Source organism: Pieris napi, chromosome 18 (genome assembly GCF_905475465.1).
Source record: "Pieris napi chromosome 18, ilPieNapi1.2, whole genome shotgun sequence".
Taxonomy (NCBI): Eukaryota; Metazoa; Arthropoda; class Insecta; order Lepidoptera; family Pieridae; genus Pieris; species Pieris napi.
This window is the reverse complement of record NC_062251.1, coordinates 11,214,685-11,238,624: the sequence shown is the minus strand read 5'-3', so window position 1 is coordinate 11,238,624 and position 23,940 is coordinate 11,214,685. Positions and strand designations below refer to the sequence as shown.

The following is a 23,940-nucleotide window of genomic DNA, read 5'->3' as shown; positions in this document are numbered from 1 at the left end:
GCCTTTGGAAGCGTCCAAGTTTGGTACTTGCCGTTTGGAGTTCTGTTCTGGGCCACCAAACAAGGGCTCCGTAGGCTAGCATTGGCCTGATTATGGCAGTGTATATCCATAATGTTATCTTAGGCGACAAGCCCCATTTCACGCCTAGCATCTTTTTGCATTGATAAAAGGCGATCGTTGCTTTGTTTAGTTTGTGTTCTAGATGTTTGTTCCAGAGCAGTTTACTGTCCAGAATCACACCTAGGTACTTGATTTCATTCTTGAGTCTGAATTCAGTGTTGAAGAGTTTCGGAAGTCTGTACGGTCCGAGAACTCTTCGGTTGGTAAAAAGTATTAGTTCTGTTTTTGTTGGGTTGACAGATAACTCGTGCTCATTGCACCATCTCTCAATCACCTTGAAAGCTCTTCTCATGAGGTCACATAAGGTGCTTTCAAAGTTCCCAGATATCAAAATAGCTATATCATCAGCATAACCCACAGTGTAGAGATTGTCAGCGTTGAGTTCTGTGATAAGTTCATTAACTACGAGGTTCCACAGTAGCGGCGATAGAACACCTCCCTGTGGACATCCCCTGCTGACAATGCCTCGTGTTGTGGAGTTTACCGTGAACTGTATAGCTCGTTGTTTTAGCATGTTGTTTATCCATTCTATAAGGGTTGATGGTACTCCACATGTCCTTAGTGCCCTGGTTATGCTTGTGAAGTTTGTTTTGTCAAAAGCGCCCTCGATGTCAATGAATGCACCAAGGGTTGACTGCTTTAACTTCAAGGAGTTGCCAATGCGAGACACGACGTTGTGGAGTGATGAGTCCGTTGATTTGCCCGAGCTATAGGCATGTTGATTAGGGTGTAGGAATTTGGATAGCGATACCCGGCTGCGTATCTCCAGGTCTCCCAGCCTCTCCATCGTTTTTAAGAAGAATGAAGTAAGGCTAATGGGCCTGAAGGACTTCGCTTGGGTATAGTCCTCTTTACCTGGTTTTGGGATGAATATGATTTTTACTTCTCTCCATTTCAAGGGTATGTACCGGTGGGCTATACAGGCTCGGAAGACAGAGACCAGATAGTCTACTATTAAGTTCCCACTCCATCTTAGTAGGCCTGGGAAGATGCCGTCCAAACCAGCCGCTTTGAATGGTAGGAAGGAGTTGATTGCCCACGTTACTTTTTCATTAGTGATTATTTTGTGAGCTACTTGCCAGTCTGAACTGTCGGTGGCTCTCTCTGAGTATGGTTGCCAGGCTAGTTCGTTGGCTATTATGCAACCCGGAAAGTGCGTTGCCAGTAGTAGCTCACATGTTTCTGAATCAGTTTTTGTAAATGTGTTGTCAGGTTTTTTAAGACAGCCGATCGAGTGATTGGGCTCTCTGGAGAGGCATGATTTCACCCTGGTTGCCTGGTTGTTGTTTTCAATACTGGTGCAGAAGTGTCTCCAACACTCTAGCTTCCTAGTACGTAAAAGTTTTTTGAATCGCCTTCTCGCGACCGTGTACTTGTCCCAGTCGATGGGTAACCGTGTGTTCACTGCTCTATTGAACAGCTTCCTGACCTTCCGTCGGTGTCTCTCCAGTTCGGGGCACCACCAGTTATGTCTCCCCCCCATCTTGGTATGGTAAGGGGACACGACCGTTCATAGCTTGTCAGGAGCAGGGACGTTAGGTTGTTTACATGTTTGTCTATATCTTGTATATTTATGGTGGTTGGTATCGATAGTTTGTCAACCTCGGAGCTGATAAGTCTATAGAATTTTACCGAATCGGTTCTCCGCGGTATGCGTCTAGGTTGAGGTTTAGGTAGCTCCCCTTTGATTGCAAAGCGGATCCACCTATGATCCGAGCATGATAACTCGTTGGATACGTGCCAGTCCTGTATGTGATCTGACAGACCAGCAGTTACCATTGTTAAATCAATAATAGTTTGCGAACGCGCGTTGATAAAAGTTGGTTTTGAGCCATTGTTTGCCAAGATAAGGTTATTGCTAAGTATAAAATTAAGCATATCCTCACCTCGAGTGTTGGTATTAGCGTTACCCCATAACGTATGGTGCGCATTGGAGTCCGCCGCGATGATTAGCTCCAGTTTCTCCCTCTCACAGTAGTCAGCCAGAAGGCCGAGTTCTGGAGTGGGCACGTCCTCGTCACCTGGTAAGTAGGCGGACGCCAGGACGACGTCTGGTTGATCGTTTCTGGGTAACCTAATAACTGTAAGGTCCCTTGAACAGAGTTCGTTTATTAGAAGTGCTGGTACATGTTTAGGCAAGATTATGCAAGTTCTAGGGTTACTTACGGAGGTATCCAGTAAAAGTTTACCACCGGTGCTGCCCAGGCCACATATCTTGCCATTTCTGATCCACGGCTCCTGGATCACGGCGATGGTCTTCGGGTTGGTCTCCAGCAGTCTGCGTAGGGAAGCCGACGCTGTCTGACTGTGCTGGAGGTTAGCCTGGATGAGGTCAGTTCGGCGATGGGGAGGAGCGCAGACAGCTGTCGCTGAGTTCACTCCCCCCGGTCTCCTGAAACAACTCATCATCCGAAGTTAGTTGCACCGGTGACGGTGGTTGTGTAGCTACCTCCATAGGGACGTGTGCCCCGGTGACCGAAACTGCCCCCGTCAGGGACGTGGGCAGCCCCGGCCCCGACGACGCCACCCCCGATGTGCTGGCAGCAGTTGGTGGGGCGTTGGCCACCTGCGAGGGCCCATCTCTATCCAGGATTGAAATTGTAATTATTTTGGCTTTCAAATTTAGAATGCAGAGAGACAGCATAATATAACAAGAATGATTATACACAATAAATTTTATTAAAAACTTTTAGTTTTAATGATACAAACCTCATAGGTAAACAAGGCAAGTCATATTATAATATACAGGTGATTTAGATGCAGAATGAGACAATGAATAACGAGAGTCATCATAAAAAGTACTATATAGTATAACTAAGATATGATCAAGTAAAACTGAAAAATAGTATTTTGCCAACTACTAATTACCCATAATTAGTCTTTAATAATTGCAAAGCAAGGGTTGAAACTAAAACAATGTTAACTTTAATAAAAATATAATAGTTTCATTATACAAACTTAAGTTTAATTTACCTTACAAAATAATACATAATGTGTAACAGCATGTATTAAAAAAATATGTAAAGGAAGCTAATAAGCTATGAGTAAGAAGTAATGGACTCACCAAAGTACTGTGAGGACTCGAGAATGGTCTCCACCATCATCTTGAGGTGGCCGCTCACAATTACAATGAAATGTAATGAAATAGTTTATTCTTGCAAGTAGGACTATATAAATCACTTTTACAATGTCTTCCTAAGCTACATGAAGTCGAGTCGCACTTTATGAATGTTCAATATTCTCCTAATAAATATAGCTAGTGATTAGGTCTATTATCAATATAGAAAATATGTTAATTCTGCACAGCATAGATAGAACTTAATATCAATATGTACCACGATATGTCTTGTCAGTACTTTGGTTTCAGCGTTGCCAGATTTCTTTTTAGTCAAGTCGGGATTTTGGCACTTTTAAAGTGAAAAAAGCGGGATTCATTTGTCGAAAGCGAGACATATTAAAAAAAAAATCAGAAGTTTTTAAATATTAATGTTTTTAATTGAGTTCAAATCACGTTTGCGTGACAATAGACAACGAAAATAGTCACAGAAAATGTATTTAAATCAGATTAAACCTATCGTTAAATAGTTCTTATTCATCTTCTGATTAAAAAACAAAAAAATCTAAATAAAAAAAGTTTTATTTATTAGAAAAATATGGCGTCTCAAACAATACTCTGAAGAGTGAGTGTTTTAAATTACAACTTACAATAAGACAGTAATAATTATTTATAAGAATTACTTATTCATAATATTTCTATGAAGATATAACTTCTTTAAAAGTTTCATTTTTCTCTTTAAAAAAGACGAAGAACTCTTCTAGCTGCAGATTAAACTTGATGAGTAACTCTGATTTCATTAAATTTACGAAGCATTTCAAAATGAAAGGCGTTTTGGAAAGCAGTTTGATGGTAGGATACTTAATATAAAGTTTGAAGATAATCCTGGTATTTTTTTTTGTATACTGTTGAAAGAGTTGGTTCCATAATCCATTATTGTGCGGTGGTGGTAGTTCACACTTCTTATTGCTATCGAGTTATTCCCGAAAAGCGGGACTAAGCCTGTCCCGCGCGGGACATTTCATTTTGATTTAATAATCGGGACGTCCCGCCAAAATCGGGACGTCTGGCAACGCTGTTTGGTTTACACATGTAAATATTATACAAAATTAAAGCAATGCGGATTATGCGGAATCAATTATAATCTTAAGCAAAACTGATGTGATATTATTTAACGGGTTCGATGATAGACGTCGTTGACCCCGTAGCGGGCCGCATCCCACATAACTGTAATCTCAATTTGTCAACGTATCACACCATTTCAAAACAAAAACCACCTTTTCTTCGACTCGGAGTAGCGTAGCGTAGAACTAATTAAAGAGTACGCGCCTCGCATACCTTACTTCTTCAAATATATCCATTGATTTCCACGAGTAAAAAAGACAGGAATTCGAACACTGATACACTCAGTACTCACTTACTAAAACGCCATCAAAACTTACAATAATATACTTAAAACACTAATTTTCTAAATAAAACAACTTAAATATGTAAACGACCACCATAATAGAAAATTAATTTGACAAATTGACACTAGTTTTATTTTTGCGTAATGCGTAGTGACATTTGCTACAGATGTACAACGTCAATGCATTTTTAATCACAGAGTATAAGTTTAAGATATTCTCAACAGACTACAATGCGTATTTCTCACAGACGCAATACTAATTATACTAACGTGATATCCAGAAATATGTTTGTGTATATATTTTGTTTTTAACCAGCTTATCCCTTTATTTCCTTCTGATGTCTTTGTTTTTGTTTTCTCGCGTGTAGTTTCCCAACCTTTCACTTGAATTTGGCATAAAGTTAAAATTAGTGCTATAATATAAAAAAAAAAAAATATTTAAAAAAAACTAGAACACACGCTTTATATAGAAAACTAAACTAAAAAAGAGAAAATAAATTTTAATAAATATTAATTAAGAATAATGTAAAAAAAATTAATAAATATAAGTTATTAATAGTTTGAATAAGAAAAAAAATGTTTTATTGTAAAAAAAGCGAGGGTGCTTTTCAAGATATTATCGAAATGATAATCATTCTCATATCTGTCAATTAAATATTCATAACTATTGACACCATGCACCCCACGACATTACGATACTTTTTTAACATTAAGACATTTTTTGAAGTTGTACTTCTTTAGGCGCGTTATGAAAAATTGATGAGAGTGAAATTTTACGATTGCGCGCGCACCTATGACACAAAATTGGCAGTGTGATATAGCGTGCGCGAGCGAGATGGGAATAAGACAAACTACAAGTAAAAAGAAATAGAATATGCGTGAAGCTAACTTCACGCATATTCTAGCTTAGCAGCTTAACAAGAATTTTGAATGACCATGACAATTGACATCTGACAATGACATTTACCTTTTAAACAAATATAGGAGTTTTAATTATTGTTTAAAATTAATAATTATATACCTAGTTATTTTCATTATACAAAATATTTGTGAAATAATATAAAATATTTGTGAAAAAACTGTGCTAACCTTCCTGAGTGCTTCAATACAATTGAGGTTAACTATCCGTATGTATTATCGAGTATTATTGTTGATTAAAACTGAAACATGAACCATTATTCATTGCTTTTGTTTATTGCGTTTGTTACAGCAACTTTTTAGAAATATTCTACGACCCTATATATCAATAATCGAGAACAAAGATTTAAGCACGAATACTAATAAGGAGAAAATGAAGGCTTGGAGCGATATAACAGAGAAGTAAACATTTTAATAAGTACCTGCATCTCAAAAAAATGACCACATTATTTAATCAAAACATCAGATTTAATCTAGCAAATATAAGGACAAGAGACAAAAAACAATTGATGAATCAGTGGAAGTGCACTAAATTGAATACAAAAAAAGAGTTGTCATCTTATCGCCGTGAAACATCAAAAACTGGAGGTGGAACAAAGCCACCATCACCTTCTCGAGACACAATGGTTTGAAGTAGATTTCAATGAATTTGATTGTGATGGTGTCGAGGTAGGAATGTTAATTATAAATATGATGTATGGTGATGTTCAAGGTTCAACCTTTCAAGCATAGGCATATGCTTACAACATTACTTTATTCCCCTACAGGGTAGTTAGAGATATTGTAATACCTCAAAACATCCATGTTGCACTTGTAGTACCGAAACTCTGTCCTGCCAGAAGTGAGCCCATTCCCACTTATAATGGACAGTGGGTATAATACACCTTAATACCTGAGTGCGAACCACTCACCATGATACTTAAATTAATAGATGTTATTTATATATTTCAGGTTATTACAAATAAAATCATTTTGGAAACAATTGATATCCCAAAAGCAAATAAAGCCAACAATGACAAGGTAATAAATCAGTTTTGACATAACTTGAATACTAAAAAAGCCAAACAAAGGTGTGCACAACAGTGACAACATAACTTAACAATTTCATTATTTTGTAGGATTAAAGAAAGGTTAAAGAAAATCATGTCGAACTGAACAACAAGAATCCCCGAACAACTCCAAAGAAACCTACAAGGAAGACACCGGTATTATATTTAAATTATCTCTATCTCTAAATAGAATAAAAGAAAGTTGCTATCCAGGTCTGTAGCATGTGCTACAAATCATATTATTAACACATTTATATAATTATATTAATATAAATGTGTTAAAAAATTTATAATATGAATTATAAAAAAATTTAAGTTTTGCATGGACAGAGCTTAAATTAATATTCTCTTATTTGTTGCAGAAAGCAAGTAGTTTTGGAGAAGCCTCGTAGATGCACAACCAAGTAATGATTAATTTAAAATTACAAACCGAAATTCTGATGAAGACATTAGAGTCACTTAAAAATAAATAGTATAATGAAATAAAAATGTTTTAAAGATAAATAGTGTTTTATTTGTTTAATGTAAGAGAATAATAATAAATATTTATTTAATTAATTTTTCAAATGTAAACTGAACTTTATTGACTTTAATGACTCCTTTTCCAGTCTTTGATTATTTAATTGTAATTAATTATTTGCATGCAATCAAAAACTATTTTTAATAATGCCAAAGAAGTATAACTTCTTACGCGCGTACATAAGTACACGCACCCTTTTTTTATTCTAGTCAAAGAACTACGCAGGCCAGAATCGCAATCGTATTGTATTTAATATGTACCTTGTTTATAAGCGAAAAATTTAAGATAGACTTGTGCCATCGTTTCTTTGAAAAGGAACATACTCAAAACGAGGCAGATAGCGTTCATGCACTTTTAGAAAGATCAGTAAAAAACTAAATCATTTATGTACCTGATGAATGGTATACGCTGCTTGGTTGGGCTAAACAGCACCCCACCCACCCTATACAGTCGTTATGTTGCAAAAATTATAATAAAATAAATTAAATATTAATAATACTAATCAGTCTGAATGATGCTGTAATGATAATTAGATTAGTTATAATATCTGTTCAGATTTCATCATTTGACCATGAACGAACTGCTGACATGGATCCGATGAGTGCTAGATATTAACAGCTGAAGAGCAATTTTAATTATATTTTATTTAAATTTTAATCAGCTGTTGACACGGATCATATGTGTTCCATCCATATTTTAATAGCTGAGGTTGCGCGATACACCAACAGCTCACTACCAAAATATCATGTATGTGTGAATAGGTGTAATTAGTATTTAAGATATTGTTTTATAACAATAAATGAGATTTGAATATTGCTCTGTCTTGTTCATTTCTCGCTTCCTCTCAAAGTGGGGAGGACTACTTCAAGCCCTTAATTATCGTGGTGAGCCTGCCCGGTAGCTTTGAGATAATCCCACCACCTCGAACCTTTGATCCTACCCGTAGGGCTCCGTCTGTTGCCTTAGGTCTCTTGGTGCAGACATCCCGTACTTATCTATATATTTATATATTCACTATTCATGTGTTAGGGTACGTCTGTAGGGCTTAGGGATCCGTAGGATTGTTAGGTTCTTACGTCTCACCCTCTCATATATTTAGTCATCTAGTGCAGCTGTCTCATACATACATTATATATTATACTATTCAGATACTCCTGACATTAAATACAGATAAATTTTAAACACACTTAACACAGTCCACGAACTAGCAAGCTGTACAGTAGCCAACCAAGAAACGATTGCAGTTGAACGATTTTATAAAGCATGGAAAATAAGATAATTTAATTAGATAAATTATTCTCACTGTTCTGTTATATCTGTCTAATAAAACTACTATTTTGCTTACCCCGTTGGCTCTGTAACTCAAAAGAGTGTTTTGGCCACGGAAACGGGAAACTTTCAGCACTCCCTGTCCTGTGCCACCTTACACCATTTGATGGCTTTCAGCTGCATTTGTCAATCCATTACTAGACTATAAAATTTCCATACCTACTTGGATGAAATCTCGAAAAAAGCAGTGAGTAAAATTCGTTATTGCTGAAACTGAATATTATGGGCTAGTTTTAAATACTATTGATTACGATAAACTTAAAGATTTATATTGACGACTCATTATTATTATTATTATTGGTCTAGTGGTTAGTACCCCTGACTGCGAATCCATGGGTCCCGGGTTCGATCCCCGGCTGAGACGAACATCGACGTGATGAGCATTTAGTGTTGTGCTTAGGTCTTGGGTGTTTAAATATGTATTTATATGTCTATCTATCTATAATATGAATGTATATCCGTTGCCTAGTACCCATAACACAAGCTTAACCAGCTTAGCATGGGACTCGGTCTATTGGTGTGAATTGTCTTTAAAAAAAAATAAAAAATAAAGTTTTTATTTTAAACAATACTCAACTGGTTATGGTCTTTAACCCATAGAGATTTTTTTACATATATCTAGTACTATAACAGTTGTTTTTATATAGCGATACTATGACCTGTGATTTTTGTCCAAATAGCAGTGAGCACAACACTATATCAAAACTTAGACCTTATAAAATAATTCTAACTAGAAAACCTAATTCGTAATAGCCCCGAAAATTATAGTGTAACTAAATTGTAAGGGTATTTTTGATTACTATGACCGATTAGGATTTAACGTTTCCTAACGGCATATTAATTGCAATCGGCCTAGTATTTGATTGTTTAATCGAATTTGTAAGGTATTAAGGTGATGTTTTAATTTTTATCAAATATTTTTACTTCACTTGTATGTATTTATCGATATATTTTGATACGTTTATTTGCAAATAATATATTGTTCCTGTTTAGTTTTTTTTGGAACGAAGTTCCTTATCGCGCGTTGCGAAAGGGGGCTAGACGGATAAATTAAGATCAAAAGTTGTAACGACATTTTTTGCTATAGTTGTTATATTTTACATTTTCGATTTAGGTATCGCCAACGTCCATACCACGTTGAATACACCGGTTCTCGTCCGATCACCGAAGTTAAGCAACGTCGGGCGAGGTCAGTACTTCGATGGGTGACCGCCTGGGAACACCTCGTGATGTTGGCTTTTTTTTTCGTCGTAAGATTGGTGTCGAGATAATCTATCATACTGTTATGATACCAATTAACATATAAATTAATCGAAAGGAATTTCGTTCCATCCGGGTGTCCCTTGACACCTCTAAAGTTTTTTTCTTTTTTCTTAATAACAAATGCAATTTGTATTTTTGCACTTCTTGCCTACCTTATCTAATTTAATACATTTTTTTTTACTCACAGTGGTTTCCTGGAAGAATCCATCGAAAGCGATAAGGCCGCCAGTTGCACTCCTTTACATTTAATTATGTTAAATTTTAATATTGTAATCCAACGAAGTCTTAATAAAAAAATATATATACACCTAACATAAAGAATAAAAAAAAATATTAAGAATGCTAAAAAGAATTATTAAAAATATCCACAGCGCTAAATAACCTACGTACTGAGCAAACCCCACACACACCCTCATGTCACACACACGTCTCGCACACATACCCTTACCTTCGACACATTTTTATTCTTAAAATGCCGGCAACACATGCGCGAGCCATTGCATGCCCCTGGCATTGAGCGTCCATTGAGCAACAAAACTTCTACGGTTATTATTTACGATTAATGCAACATAACATACAGAGTGTCAATAATAAAAAACCACTTCTTAAATCTTTATTATATGATAATAAAATAGATGTGTGCTTACTGAATGAAACTTGGTTAAAAGATTCTGGTCGGCCTTTTTATATACCTGGTTATATATTTGTTGGAAAAAATGCAAAAAATGAGCATGGAGGTGTAGGTATTCTAATAAAAAATGATATTAAATTTAAGGTCTTACAAACTACTTTCTATCAAAATATTCAATTTATAGCTATTTCTATAATAACAGGATGTGGTCCTGTCTCAGTGCTCTGTGTCTACTGTCCACCAAATAATAGCTCAATTAGTTTGATTAATTTGAGAAAGATTATTTTGCAATTACCCAAGCCTTGTCTTGTATCTGGTGATTTTAATGCTCACAATATAGCTTTTGGTTGTGATACTACCAATTCAAGAGGTCGTGAATTATTTGATATATTTGATGATGCTGATTTATGTATTTTAAATTCTGGTGACCCTACTACTATTTCTAGACCTGGTAATAATGCATCAGCCATTGATGTTACTTGTGTTAGCCCTGATATTGCACCACTTTGTGAGTGGTATGTCGGTGATGACTCTTTAGGGAGCTATCATTTACCTACTTTTGTTAACATCATTACCTCTACTCAAAAATATACAGTTCAAGAGTCTATACATAAGTATTTATATAATAAAACAAACTGGCATATGTACAATGACAAATCCAAAGATATATTTGATAAATTTTCTCCTTCAACAATTGATCCTTTAGTTCAATATGATGAATTTTATAAATTACTACTTAGTTTAAAAGAAAACTGTGTTCCATTGTTAAAGCATAAATCTTCTAGTAAAAAGTCTGCTCCTCCAGCTCCTTGGTGGAATGATACTTGTGCCGAGGCTGTAACCAAATCAAGAGAAGCGTTAGCTAATTATAGACGTAATATGACAATGGACAATTATATAGAATATAAGAAAATAGATTCGAGGAAAAAAATTATTATAAAAATGGCTAAGAAAGAGAGTTGGAAAAGTCTTTGTTCGTCTTTTAATAGATTCACTCCAGTATCCCGAGTGTGGAATTTTATTAGAAGATTTAAGAGAATGAACATTAATAGAAATGTGTCCAAAAATGATGAGTGGATAGCAAGTTTTTTAGAGAAGTTAGGGCAACCTAGTAATAACAACGATAATATTTCTGGTTTATTCGAATTTAATGATGGAAGTCAGTGAAGCAAGTTTCTACTTAACTCTTTTTGTTTTGAAGAACTTGACATGGCTTTGTCTTCAAGAAAGAATACAACCCCTGGTCTTGACGATATTCCTTATATTATGCTTCAAAATCTACATGTTTCTGTAAAACATATTCTACTTAATATTTTAAATTCGCTTTGGTCTCAGCAATTGATTCCAGAATCCTGGAGGTTGCAATGTGTCATACCAGTGTTAAAACCTGACAAACCCAATGATCATTTTAATTCGTACAGACCCATTTCTCTTACATCTTGTGTAGGGAAATTGTTTGAGCAAATGATTAAGATTAGACTGGACTATTTTGTTGAAAACCAGAAACTTATCCCTTCTTGTCAGTTTGGATTCAGAAAAGGCAAAAGTGCAGCAGAAAGTTTTATAGCTTACCTGACTGATATGAAGAAGTGTTTGTTATCAGGTTCTACTGCAATTTGTGTTTTCCTTGATGTTCAGGGGGCATATGATAATGTAGATCTTCACCAATTAATTAGGGTGCTATATTCTTTGGGCTTCCCAGGAAAGCTTTTAAAATGGATTTTCCATATGTATTATGGTCGTTCTTTATACATTAAATACAATAATGTTTTTCATGGTCCAAAATTAGCATTCAAGGGGTTGATGCAAGGGTCTTCTTTATCTCCAATCCTGTATAACCTTTATACTTCACAAATATATACATATGTGACTGAATCTGTAAAAATATTACAATTTGCTGATGACATCTTAATATATAGTGTAGGCAGTAATTTACAGGTTACTCAAGCAAAAGTTAATTCAGCTTTATGTCAACTTAACTACTATTATACTGAGATACTTAAATTAAATATAAATAGTAGTAAAAGTTCAGTTTTAGCTTATGGTATTGATACTAATGTAAATGTTAAGTATAACAATAATTTAATCCCTCAAAATAGCGAAAAAAAGTTTCTTGGTGTAATTTTTGACACTAAATTAAAGTTTACCAAACACATTGACTATATTTGTAGTAGAGCTTTGAAAGGTATCAATATTTTGCGGTCCTTAGCAGGAACTTTTTGGGGTTCTGATCCAAAAATTCTTTGTTTATTATATAAAAGCTTAGTACGTAGTCATTTTGATTATAGTTGTCTGGCATATATGAATATTAGTCCTGTATTATTAAAAAAGCTTGATGTTATCCAAAATATTGCTCTTAGAATTGTTACTGGTGCAATGCGTACCACTCCTATCAATTCTATGGAGGTTGAGTCATGTGTAGAACCACTATGTATTCGGCGAGTATTAATTGCTGAAAAATTTTGCCTGAAAGTTATAACTTCTCAGAATGATGTTCTTCTTCCAAAACTTTCTTATTCTATAACTATCACTAATACACCAGATTTGCCTTCAAGTATAACAGCGACTAATGTTCTCAATAACCAGATACCTGAATTATTGGGAATTATGAGCTTTATGACTGATTTATCTGATAATATGTACAAATCTGAACTATGGCCTGTATATCTCTGTAAATATAAAGCTCTTATGTGTAAATTAAATATAGATATGTCCAGTGTAGTAGATAATATAGACTTTCTGGATTATTGCTGTACCAAGCCTAACAGTTACAAAGTCTACACTGATGGGTCTAAATCTTCATCTGCAGTGAAATCGGGTTACTATGATCCTCAGGCTAAAACCTCAAAATGTTTTATGTTAAGTAATACTTGCAGCATATTTACAGCTGAAGCTTATGCTATCTATCAAGTTGTATTGTACTTACAAAGTTTACAAAATAATGATAACTACATGGAGTTCCTAATAATTTCAGATTCAAAAAGTGTGTTAATGGCTTTAGACAAATGTCATACTCATTATAGAAATAATTATTTATTGTATAAAATTAGAGAAGCATTGATATCTTTGGATACTCCAGTAACATTTAAATGGGTGCCCTCTCATAGGGGTATCAAGGGAAATGATATTGTAGATGGTATCGTCAATTCTAATTATGATGAGGATCATAGTATTACATGCAGAGTTCCTTTTACGGATTTTCTTTTCGACTTAAAACAAAGAAGTCGCAAGTTATGGGAAAGCTATTGGAAATTATCCTCACAGCATAAAGGTAGTTGGTATGCAGAGATCCAAAAAGAACTCCCAAGTAAACCTTGGTATGATAAATACAAAGGAGCCAATGAACGTAAATTTATAACCATTATTAATCGTTTGAGGTTTGGCCACTGTCAGACTCCAAGCCATTTATTTCGTTTTAAAATTATAAATAATAACAGATGTACATACTGTGGAGGAAATGAGGCTGACTTATCCCACCTCATATTGAGTTGCCCGACCTTTAAATTTCAACGATTAATACTAGTAACGGATATTATGAAGTTGATGGATTTTGATGAGAATAATCGGACTAAACTTGGAAATTCTTTAGCAAATAACCCGACAAGATCAGCTTTAGACTCATCAGTCACTGCAAATGGTAGTCCAGTGTGACCAGATTTTATTTGACGAATCTACTGCTTGTGGAGGTTAAAAACTACTGAAATCTACCGAAAGGAACGAGAAAATCCCAAAAATCGATTATTTTCTTTTTTTGCTATTGTGTTACAACATAAAACATGCATGTTTTCTTGATTAAACGATAGAATAATAAAAATAAGAATTTAATTTAAAAAAACTTGGTTTCTTTCATAATAAAAATAAAATTAAACAAAAATTTATAAAATGAAACTTAAAGTTAAACTTAAAGTATTCTTATTATTAAATCGATTTCGATCTTGATTTTTAATCCTATTAATATCGGAAAATATTCTTTCTACTTTAGCGTTTAAGGTAGTGTAGTCATTTGCTTCACAAATCGGGCCAAAATGCCATACTTTGGTTTGCTATTCGCATCACAGATTTGGCTTTAGGGGATCGATGAACGAAAAATCCGCAAAAAAATTCTTGTACGGGTAAGTCTTTGCAGAAATTGGTTACTCAGATTGATCAAAAATGTAATATAGTTAAGGAATTCTTCAATTTTAGATCTCATTCGAACATCATCCTTTAATGATTCCAATGTCATTGCTACGTTAGTGCCCAGGTACATGTTTAGGAAATGCATTCTTGAACTTGGATCTATTGACTGAAGCGGAGTAGTTTTTATATAATTTATCTTAGGAACTCAAAATGGAAAACTCAAACTCATCATGTTTTGTATGTCTGTTTCAATTTTATGAATATAACGGGTCTGATGACTTTGAAAAATAACGTAAAATTTTGTAGATTAACATAACCAACTTTAAATGAGGGATGTAGCTCCCATTCATCGCGATATCCTTGTGTATATTTACGTCTCATTTTAAACTCGATTATATAAATTCTCAATAAAGGAATTCCCACCACAGTCCATCACACTCTATGCTCACGGCACGAATGGTAGCGAAAAGAATGAAAATTAAATAGTTCCAATCCAATCGATGAAAGAGGAATACCTCGCTTTTATTCGATATGCCAAAAAAGTACTAGAATAACTGAAAAGCGTGAATTCTACTAAAATATACCAAATCATTTTTACATACTAAATTCTGTTGCCAGTACCTCAAAATCTACCAAAAAAGTAGAAATCTACTAAATCTGGTCACACTGTGGTAGTCATCAATGTCAACCATCACAAATAGAAATTCCCCGCCGTGTCCAAGATTTACTGAAATGTCCAGTTCTATTCAAAGCTATTTACTATTATATAAAAAACACGGTTGAGAAAATTTAAAGCTCACCATTGTTTTATATTGATTGTATTTTATGTTAAGTTAGTATAGTTAATAGTATAGTTATTTGTGTAAGATATTTTGTTATACCTTTTTATAAAGTGCCAATGGACTTTGTATCCGGCTAATAAATAAATTAAAAAAAAAAAAAAAAAAAAAAAAAAAAGATGTAATAACATGAAGGTCTGCTTACTAATTACTATGCTTATTTAATTGTATTGTTCCTGGACTTCCTGGCTACCTGAGATAAGAGTCGAGTTTTAAGAATTTTACGCAGGTAATTAAAGACCACTTAAAGTTCCCATGAATAGAAACAACCATCGTTATATGCTATTTACTAATTATTATACATTAATAGTTGGAAATTAAGTACAAGTTACGGAATTATATCATAATTAATTTTGTTCCCAGTATTTTAATTATGGGTATAAAAATTTTATTTTAATATTTAGGGGTATTTTAATATTTGTTTATTTATAGTAACTTATATTTTTCAAAACAAACAACGGACGAAGAAACTAGGTATTTATCATCGTTTTACTATAAATGCATGTTCTTTTAATGCCATAATAAACAAAAACATACGAAATCAACTTCAACTTAGGTATATACAAAGACTAATGTTTCGATTTTCATTTAACTGTATAACATCGAGCTTTAAATATTTGCTGAGTCTATGATTTTTCAATAGTATTTAAGTGGTAGAATCGATTGAAAATCATACTGCTTCTAAAGGCTGATTTACACGTATTAAGTTGCCAAGTCTTAACTAAATTTTAACTAAATTTCAAGTGACTTAATTTTAAGTAACCGTTTACACGTAAAAATACTAAATAATTAGTTAAACACATTTATTCGCTCAAGATGGACGACCACAGAACAAAATATTATAGGATTTTCTCTTCCTGATTGGGGATTTACTGTATTGTATGCTCCAATACATGATTGTGAAGGTTCTGGGGACTCAACGTAATACGTATTTGAAGAAGGCGAAGGAGTAAAACGGCTACTATTATTCATTGGGGAAGGGGTTCTACTACTGTTCATTAATTGTTGTATACGCATATCGGACAAATAGTTTTGGATATGTTTTTGAGCTTCCAGCGCCGAAAGCAAAAGCATAGCTTTGCAATGACTCCGCCAGCTTATGCTTTTTACTTAAATTTAACTAAATTTTGCCTGTCCAAACGTGTCAAGTGATTAGCCACGCCCACCAACTTAACCGAAAAATAGACAAAATTCTATTCTACCTTGTTTAGTTGCAACTAAATTTTAACTTGCAACTTCTTACTAAATTAACTGTTTACACGGGTTAAGTTACTTAAAATTAAGTTAATATTTAGTAAACTTAATACGTGTAAATCGGCCATAACTGTTATCGTGACAAGTATTGAAGATTCATTCAACAGTTCAGACAATTTTCGTGGTGTGGTGCGGCGCGGTCCACATCAGTGTTGCCAACTTAGTGGATATTCCACTAGATCTGGTGGTTTAGATATACGTTTTAGCGGGCGAATTTTGGTTTTAGTGGCTAGTGGATTTTTCTAGTGGTTTAGTTTGTTTCATTCGGTGGTATGCTACGACATTTAACCACTAGCACGATTGATATCTTTACAGGAAAAGACGAAAACGTTTACCTTATAAAGGAATATTTTGTCATTATGTAGGCAACTCTGTAAAATTACGTTCGTTATTTTCGGGAATTTCCCGAAACAAGTTTATCAATTTCTTAAATTATTTTGATTATGGACTTTATTCGTATGTCTAATGGGTCAAATTTGATTTGAATTAATGAGATTCGTTTCGTATGCATGCACAAAAATAGAAATACACAACACAGATACTTAGTAGTTTTGGTTATGCTATGCATCGGAGCGACCTTGTTTGTTTGCAAATGTTTAGTTTATTTTTAAAACAAAATGCCAAAACCGCAATATACGCAAAAGTTCCGTGATTGTTGGTTACGGGACTCCCAATTAAAGGACTGGCTGGAAGTGGTGGAAAGTACAGCTGGAGGCGGCTGGAATTTTGGTACGAGGTGCTGGATTTCGAAGACATTGCAGGAGAAAACCGATTTGAAGATTTAGCCACGTTTGCTATATCTTTATTAGTTTTACCGCACTCTAATGCTGAAGTAGAGCGATTATTCAGCATTATGAATATCGTGAAGACAAAACACAGAAACCGAATGAAGCTAGATCTACTGTCATCTATTATGACAATCCGCGCAGGTTTAAAACGCGAAGGAAAGTGTTGCAATAATTACATCTTGCCAAATTATGTAGTCCAGAAAATAGGAACGAAAGAAGTGTACTTAAAATCAGAAGGTGCAGAGGAATCCTCTGCTGAAGATGATTTTTAACGATTTTGTATGTCTTCTATAAGTTTTTTTGTAATGAAAATAAACGAATTTTATAATTCAATTTACAATATATAATAAAAGAACATTATTGTCAAAAAATATATCCTAGCTGTATGCTATCCATCTAAAGTAAAGAGTGACATAGTCCATAGACTACTGTTTACTTCAGTAAAACATGTGATTCCCGCGGTTAAAACAAAAAAATAGTGCTCGCCGGCTGCTTGCCTAACCTCCTCCTATCTGCGGACATAAAAATCACATCGATCCTATATTTCCTTTCGGCGTGAAAAAAGGATAATTAAACAAACACACTTACATTTATTTTATTAGTTAGTGTGGATTTTAGTGGTTTTCTGGTGGGTTGCGACGGCAAAATTGGTGGGTTCGTTAAAATTAAGTTGGCAACACTGGTCCACATTCCGGACCCGGAGTTCGCTAATCGCAGTGGTCGCGTTCGGCGTTCACCACGCGCTCAGTTTGAATTTGGCGCGCGTCGACAATAGCGGTCAAACCGCCCGAGCTGCAAAACGGACGAATCCAAAGAGTTTTACCCGTGTTATTTACTTTTTTGTTTGTTTTCTTGCTAAGGACTGACTAGTTTTAGTGATATAGTAAGAAACTGCAAATGTAGGACTGAATTAGTGAACTATTTTATTTAATCCTCGACGCGCTTATTATCTCTGGTATGTAATTGTGTTATTTTTTATTATCAACTCCCGGTTATCGGTGATGTCCGTGCAAAGTTTTAATAAGCTCTACTTCCTTTGTTTAGGAACGGCGACGCCTACACGAATGATTGTATGAAACAATAATATGTGCGTACTATCATAGTACTACTATTTATTACAATAAACATAATGGACGGCGAAAGAAAAATTAACTGTGAAGGTGTCCCACTAAACTCGGCAGGTGCGGCGAATATTTTTTTGAACACGGGTAAAAATCCGAAAGTAAAAGAGAGGACTGTCATTCATCTGAACACAGGTGATTTTCACTTCCTTTTGAATAATTTAAAGTATAAAATGATGTACTTCAGTCTCATAATTTGTTTTTTTTTCTTTTTAGAAAAACCCTCAGATGTTTGCGTGCATATTAATACGACACTGTCAATAACGTCGTCTAAGAAAATAAAGCTTTTATTTATATTTAACTTTTTACTTAGTATACTATGTGTCATAATCAGCTGTTCCATTGCATTTTATTATTGGAATGAGATGATATCCATGAAGAAGCAACTTGATGTACTCAAGGATCAGTTTTTGATACAAAATGTAAGAGATGGTATATTAAATCAAAATAACACACACATGAGAGGCTTTGAAGCAAGAGAACCTAGAATGGAAGCACCTTCATTAAAAGACAGAAAGATGTAGAAAACCTCGGGGATGACATGGCTCTTTTAGATTCAAGTAAAAAAGATGCTAGTCATGATAAAAGTCCTTATGATCTCTCAATTTTCCAAAAAGGTACTTTTAATTTTTAATTGTACCAAATTGTTTTGTAGTATTAATTGTTATTTTAAAGTAATTAAATGTCATTTTATTTCAGAGACTCTAGTCGTTCAATTTAATGGTAATGCGCCAGAGATAAACCTGGGGGTACAAGGTAAATATACATTTTCTCACATGTCTTGCTTGTAAAGTAGTATTAGTAGTAAAAGTTAATTTACAAAAATAATGCATGTATACTTAACAGTTATATGAGTTATATATCAAATTAAACCATATAAAGCTACACAACAGCTGATACAACAAAGAAAATTGTAATCTCAGAAATATGCAGTTAAAATGATAATTTATTTACATACCACAGGATGTGTAAGCACACTGCATGGTATTAAGACAAGTTCTATTCAATATCTAAACAAATATAACTCCTATGCGTTTATGAATTAGAGCAATAATTCAAAAGCCAATCCACATCCCTTATACTTAATTCATTTTTGATTAAGACTTAATTAAAAGGCTAGACATTGTTTTAAAATGCTCTTTACTAAAGTAGCTATTTAATTGAATCTTACTTTGAAAGACTGGCCCCCTTATTAATAAAAAATTAAGTACTGTTTTAGCTAAAGTACTCCATAGAGAAAGAGATAATGAATCCCACCATAAACCTTAATTAAATATTGAATCCTTATGACTCCTGTCACTTGTGTCTACTAAACTAAATTACAATTAGTATATTGTAATTTTAATAAACCTGTTGATTCATAGGAAATGTATTTATATTGTCTTTATTATTACTATGCAAGCAGTAAATGCTTATAAAATTATAACTTTAATCATACAATACTTAAGAAGCAATTAACAATCACAATATCATACACTTACCTACATTCTTATGTACTGATATATACAAAGAAACATACATATAGCTTATTGCTATCTAGATTTATATTGAACATTCTTATATGAAACTTCGTCTTTGAAAATGTTTCGTATGCAATCCGCTCAGTCAGGTTGGGATCATACGTAGAAGTGAGAGCGCACGCGTTCGTTTCCCGTGGAAACATCGAGTTTGTTTAAAGGCCTTAACAGTATTTAAAGCTATTATAGATGGTATTCATCTATAATAGCAGATATTTTCTTTATGAATCATCGTTGATTACGGGACTTTTTATTATAAAATTATAAGAGTAAAAACAAAATATTAAATTAGCTTACACACAGTACACAGAAAATTTATGTAATAACTTTTTTCTAAATAATACGGCGTTTTTCTTTTAATTAAAACATAATGATGACTAATTGTGTAAATCTTTCGTTCACAATGATTAATCGCAAATCTATGTTGACCTGACCGCAATAGTTGTTCTCACGTCTACAGAAATTGTTGTGGATTGTTCATCATAAATCCAATCTTTGTCTCGAAATTCGAACTTTTTATATGGAACTATATATTTTTTGGTACAAAATGAAAGTGCCAGTGTGTCTTCCAGTGCTCCAGAGTAAAATACTCCCAATACCTGTAGCTAAGTTTCCTCGTCGGACGTCGAGGCAGAATACGAAATTCCACGACGTCCGTCGTTCCACAACTAATCCTTTTTTAAGGCAGTTTTTGCCGCGCACATCCACTACGTAGAACCAGCTGACTACTGATGTATTTCCGAACCAATTCGACTTAGGGTCCCTAAAGAATAGAGCGTACCAATTCATAAAAGGCCGTCATCGCACTCGCGAGCCCTCTGGCACTCAACATCAGATGAGCCTCCTGCCCGTTTCTATAAAAAAATCACGATTGAAACTTTTTATAAACTTTACTAAACTATCGTAAAATTCGCGCTAAGGTACAAAGAGAAAGCGTTCAATTTCTTTTTTGAGGCACTTGTGATTCATGCCCTCATTTTTAAGTTCATCTTAAAAACTTTAATTATTTCCCTTGAATTCGAAAAACATTGATTTCCGGGTTGATCCTTAGCTCTCAATTTAATTTTCGCTAGTGACGCGCCCCGGCTTCGAATGCAAAGTATAGTTGTCAGTACAAAGTGATATAGGCACGCGCCGCGCCTGCTATGAACTATGCATATATATATCTCGAATATCTATTAATGTATTGTCTATTGATGAAAACGGCAGGAAACTACTTTGTTTTATACTAGCAGAGTAGGTGCAAATGTTTGCAATGCATATGAAATTCATGATTCTAAAGACCATTGTGTCCTTTAAAATAATGATTGTGTACTGCTTAACATACAGCCCTATTCCTTACGAAAACCGGTGCTAAAGGAGTTATGTCCATTCCTACAATGTCCATATCATTGTCTTAGAAGCTTCTATCAGTGATCTTATTACGTGATTATTAATTTTCTATTTACGCTAATAAACACTGAAATAAGACTTCAATATTCAAGAATGCGTTATAGAAGTTTTATTTGAATTATTGTTTTTTATTAATTACTAGCGAAAGCACATTTAAATTAATGTTCATTCGTAATAAATTAGTATGTGAAAGTGTTAAACGGGTTTACGCATAAGTAAATTGACATAGGACGGTAGTGTTATATTACACTTTTAAGTCTATACAGCTGAAATTATTGCGCATACGCAATCATACATGACGTAGAATATGTTTTTTACCTTATAAAACAATTGTTATGAATCATAAATGTGGCTACGTAATTATTTATTATTTCAACAAGTTCAAAGCTAATCCTGAAAATGTCGTCAAATTTAAAACAAAAATAGACGCGCAAAACATTTGTATGATAAATTATGCGATAACTATAATTAGATTAACTTTATTTGTCATTTTAAAAACGTATTTACGTACGTACGCGACAATCAGGACATTGACACGTTATTAAAACTTATCAATACTATTTCCTCGTGGATGCTTCCAATAACAGAAGAGACTTTGTAAGGGATAAAAACTAGCCAATTCACTGACCTCCCAAAACCAATTTGCATACTTTTTTCTCCTATAGGGTGACCCTGAATACATGTGTGGCAGACTCAAGGCCGTACCCAGACATAATAGTCTATAGTTATAATATCTGATTAGGGCTCGAAACTGGAAGAGTTCTCCGAAATTTCGACGTACGGATACATTTTTTAATTTAACTGTTTCATGTATAATTACGAGGTATAATATACTTAGTGGTCCCAAATACGTACGGCCAGACATTTTTTTAAATACACTAATGAACATATTTTATAAAATAATTATTCCTGTGTAACATAGCCTAATATGTTAGTAGGATTCAAATCGAAGATTTTTTGAAATCATATATGTTTTTGAGTTAATATATAATAATTGTTACAAACAAAATAAATACATTTTTAGTTTAAATTAAACCGGTTCAAGGCAAGCGTGTCCTCAAAAAATAATTGTGTTTAATAAAACAGGATTGCCCTGTGTAGCGTTGAAATTCCTTATCTCTGTGATAAGTATACAATTCTTCCTATTCCTATACAGTTTGCCCACTCTTGTACTCATACGAGAACTGAAAATAGAATTCGATTTAAGTCGAGTTGAATAAAAAACAAGATGTCTGGTATTACTGTCTCTTAAGTACTATAAAGTAGTTACTTTATACTTTGTATAAAGCCTCTTCATCGCCCAATAAGTTATATAATATAGGGTTCGGACCTGGAGGCATATATGTGTGCGATAGGAATAAAATATTGTTTTGTCTTGACGTAAACAGTATTAATTGAACTGTATGTCTTAAATTGCTTATTATCTTAATATATATAAATTACGTGTCACGTTGTTTGTCCGCTATGGACTCCTAAACTACCGAATCGATATCAATCAAATTTCCAACTTAAAAGATAGGATAGCTTACATCTCAATTTATACCCGCAATATTATTTTATTGCAAAATACTTGTTTATTATTTAACAGTCACAATTCTAACAGATGGCGCTGTCTTGAAAGTACCAACGTTTCACATACACTACAATTTAATGGCATACCCACCAATAAAGCATGGTGGTCCCCATGACTGATGTTATCCTACCGTTTCCCTTGAATAGTTTGCTACTATGTAATATAACAAAAACCTTAGCCACAGCAACGCTTGGCCGGCCTGCTAGTAATATATAAATTATAATTGTTTCATATACACTAAAATTTACCGCACTGGAATCTGGATAGTGGATTTTGGGTCTATTGCACCAATTGTTTTTGTTCACCGACTAGCAAAACAAAACATTTAATATTCGAAACCGTGATACAAATCCTGGAAAATTCTTCGATTTATTAATAAATATTCTCCATTTCCAGCAATCATAGGACCATGGGTGCGCGATACGGACATCTCATCAAAGGGCAGCGAGGATAAAATAGAACTTAAGACGGACTATTTCAATATTAAGGAGTCCGGGCTGTATTTAGTGTATGCACAAGTGAGTAACAAAAATAGAATCGGAATCGGAATGCGCTAACATTGCATCTATTTATTTGATATTACTGCTTTTCGTGTGCTAAATTATATAATATCATAATTCTATTGTTTTTTGAACACTGCATCGTATGTCTTTTGTTTCATAATAAATAAATCAGTGGCGCTACAACTTTTTCTGCTGGGCCTCAGATTTCTTTGTTTCATGATCATTTGTCAATCGAATAGGCAAGTAGGTGGTGATCAGCCTCCCGTGCCTGACACACGCCGTCGACTTTTTGGGTCTAAGGCAAGCCGGTTTCCTCACGATGTTTTCCTTCACCGTTTGAGCGAATGTAAGATGCGTATATAGACAGAAAGTCCATTGATGGACAGCCGGAAATCGAACCTACCATCTCAGGGATGAGATTCGCACGCTGAAGCCACTAGACCAACACTGCTTTACTTTTGGCTGCATTTGTTTTAAATAATTTGGATATTATTATTGAGCTTTTGCGATGTATAAAATCCCGTTTCCCTGTGATTGAGTG

The 23,940-nt window shown here is 34.2% G+C and overlaps 1 protein-coding gene, 1 long non-coding RNA gene and 1 other non-coding gene across 7 annotated transcripts in view; 2 read left to right on the top strand and 1 right to left on the bottom strand.

Annotated features, from left to right (window-relative positions):
* Positions 1-23,940, top strand: part of LOC125058687 (tumor necrosis factor ligand superfamily member 13-like) — a 76,817-nt gene that overhangs the window by 47,264 nt on the left and 5,613 nt on the right. For 2 of the 5 annotated variants that reach the window (XM_047662815.1, XM_047662816.1), the window contains exon 10: positions 23,293-23,411. The exons of 2 other annotated variants lie outside the window; for them this stretch is intronic. In XM_047662815.1, coding sequence (XP_047518771.1) covers positions 23,293-23,301 — 9 coding nt within the window. In that variant the 3' untranslated portion in view covers positions 23,302-23,411. Of the gene's footprint in view, positions 1-18,800; positions 19,032-19,113; positions 19,171-23,292; positions 23,415-23,940 lie in introns of those variants that run through there. One more of the 5 variants, XM_047662817.1, reaches the window with a different exon arrangement.
* On the top strand, positions 9,519-9,637 carry LOC125058938. The gene has a single exon (XR_007118552.1). It is a non-coding gene; the product is annotated as a 5S ribosomal RNA (ribosomal RNA).
* On the bottom strand, positions 10,606-12,692 carry LOC125058716. The gene is made up of 3 exons (XR_007118477.1): positions 12,678-12,692; positions 11,866-12,169; positions 10,606-11,128 (listed from the first exon to the last, which is right to left on the bottom strand). It is a non-coding gene; the product is annotated as an uncharacterized LOC125058716 (long non-coding RNA).